At 42.2% G+C, this 966-nt stretch overlaps 1 protein-coding gene across 1 annotated transcript in view; it reads left to right on the top strand.

Moving 5' to 3' along the window:
• Nucleotides 1-304, top strand: part of LOC310819241 (phosphatidylinositol 4-phosphate 5-kinase type-1 gamma-like) — a gene marked incomplete at its 5' end in the record, with an annotated part of 15,342 nt that extends 15,038 nt beyond the window's left edge. The window contains one exon of the mRNA XM_083690485.1: nucleotides 156-304. Coding sequence (XP_083546611.1) covers nucleotides 156-158 — 3 coding nt within the window. The 3' untranslated portion in view covers nucleotides 159-304. The remainder of the gene's footprint in view (nucleotides 1-155) is intronic.
• Nucleotides 305-966: the final 662 nt, after the last annotated feature.

Here is a 966-nt window from a genome sequence, read left to right as displayed (position 1 = left end):
CAATGAAGTGTGCACTTGTGCATCAACAATACAAATGACTGTCTCTTCTAATACCTCGCTCTTTCTCTCCCCCCCCCCCCCCTCCCTCTCTCTCTCTTCTCTCTCCCTCTTTCTCTCTCTCTCTGACGCGTCTCTCTCTCTCCATCTCTCCACAGTAAACTGGGTGCTACTGTACAGTAAAGAGTAGAAGTAAGTCAGAGGAGAGGAGTCATCGACTCCTACAGACAGAAGTTACGGCGCTTTATGAAGCCTCTATGATGCTCTACGAAGCTTCTATGATGCTGTATAGCGCTCGATAACACTGGTGGCCCAAGCTGCATGTGGAGGCTTGTTTATTCGAACCTGAGATGTAGAGAGACTCTGAGGAAAGCTATTGGAAGACACACACACATACACACACACACACACACACACACACACACACACACACACACACACACACACAAACCCTAAAAAAAAGTATGCAACAGTACAGTTCCATGATTATAAAAACTAACCAACCTATACTGTATATGTCCATAACCATACTTAAACCGTATCTAAACATTACTCCTTCAAGCAGAGAGACTTGTGTTGTCAGAACAACCATAATGCAACCGTATCCAAACATCAGCTGAGGCTGAGCAGGTGCTGTCTGTAACTGCTGTTGTGTTGGTGAACATGCTCTTCCAGTGTGTGTTATTTTTTTGTAACCCGTACTTGTCTCCAAGCCATGTCTTCATGCGATATCAAGTATTCGAATGCTATTATTATTATTTTTTAAAGTCTTTATGTAAAATGTGAGAGAATTGCGTCTTTTTATGAGGCAAAATGGGTTTTTTTCTTAGTTGTTGATTATGATGTTTTTTGAGACGTTAACCGTGCTTGTAGTTTAATGTATTGGGGACTATCCTGCTCCGGGAATCAGTAATTGTTTAGAATTGTGTAGACCTCTGTTCTGACTGGCTATGCAAACGGACAAATGAC

Source organism: Argentina silus (assembly GCF_951799395.1).
Source record: "Argentina silus genome assembly, chromosome: 18".
Classification (NCBI taxonomy): Eukaryota; Metazoa; Chordata; class Actinopteri; order Argentiniformes; family Argentinidae; genus Argentina; species Argentina silus.
This window is presented reverse-complemented; position numbering and strand designations above follow the sequence as displayed.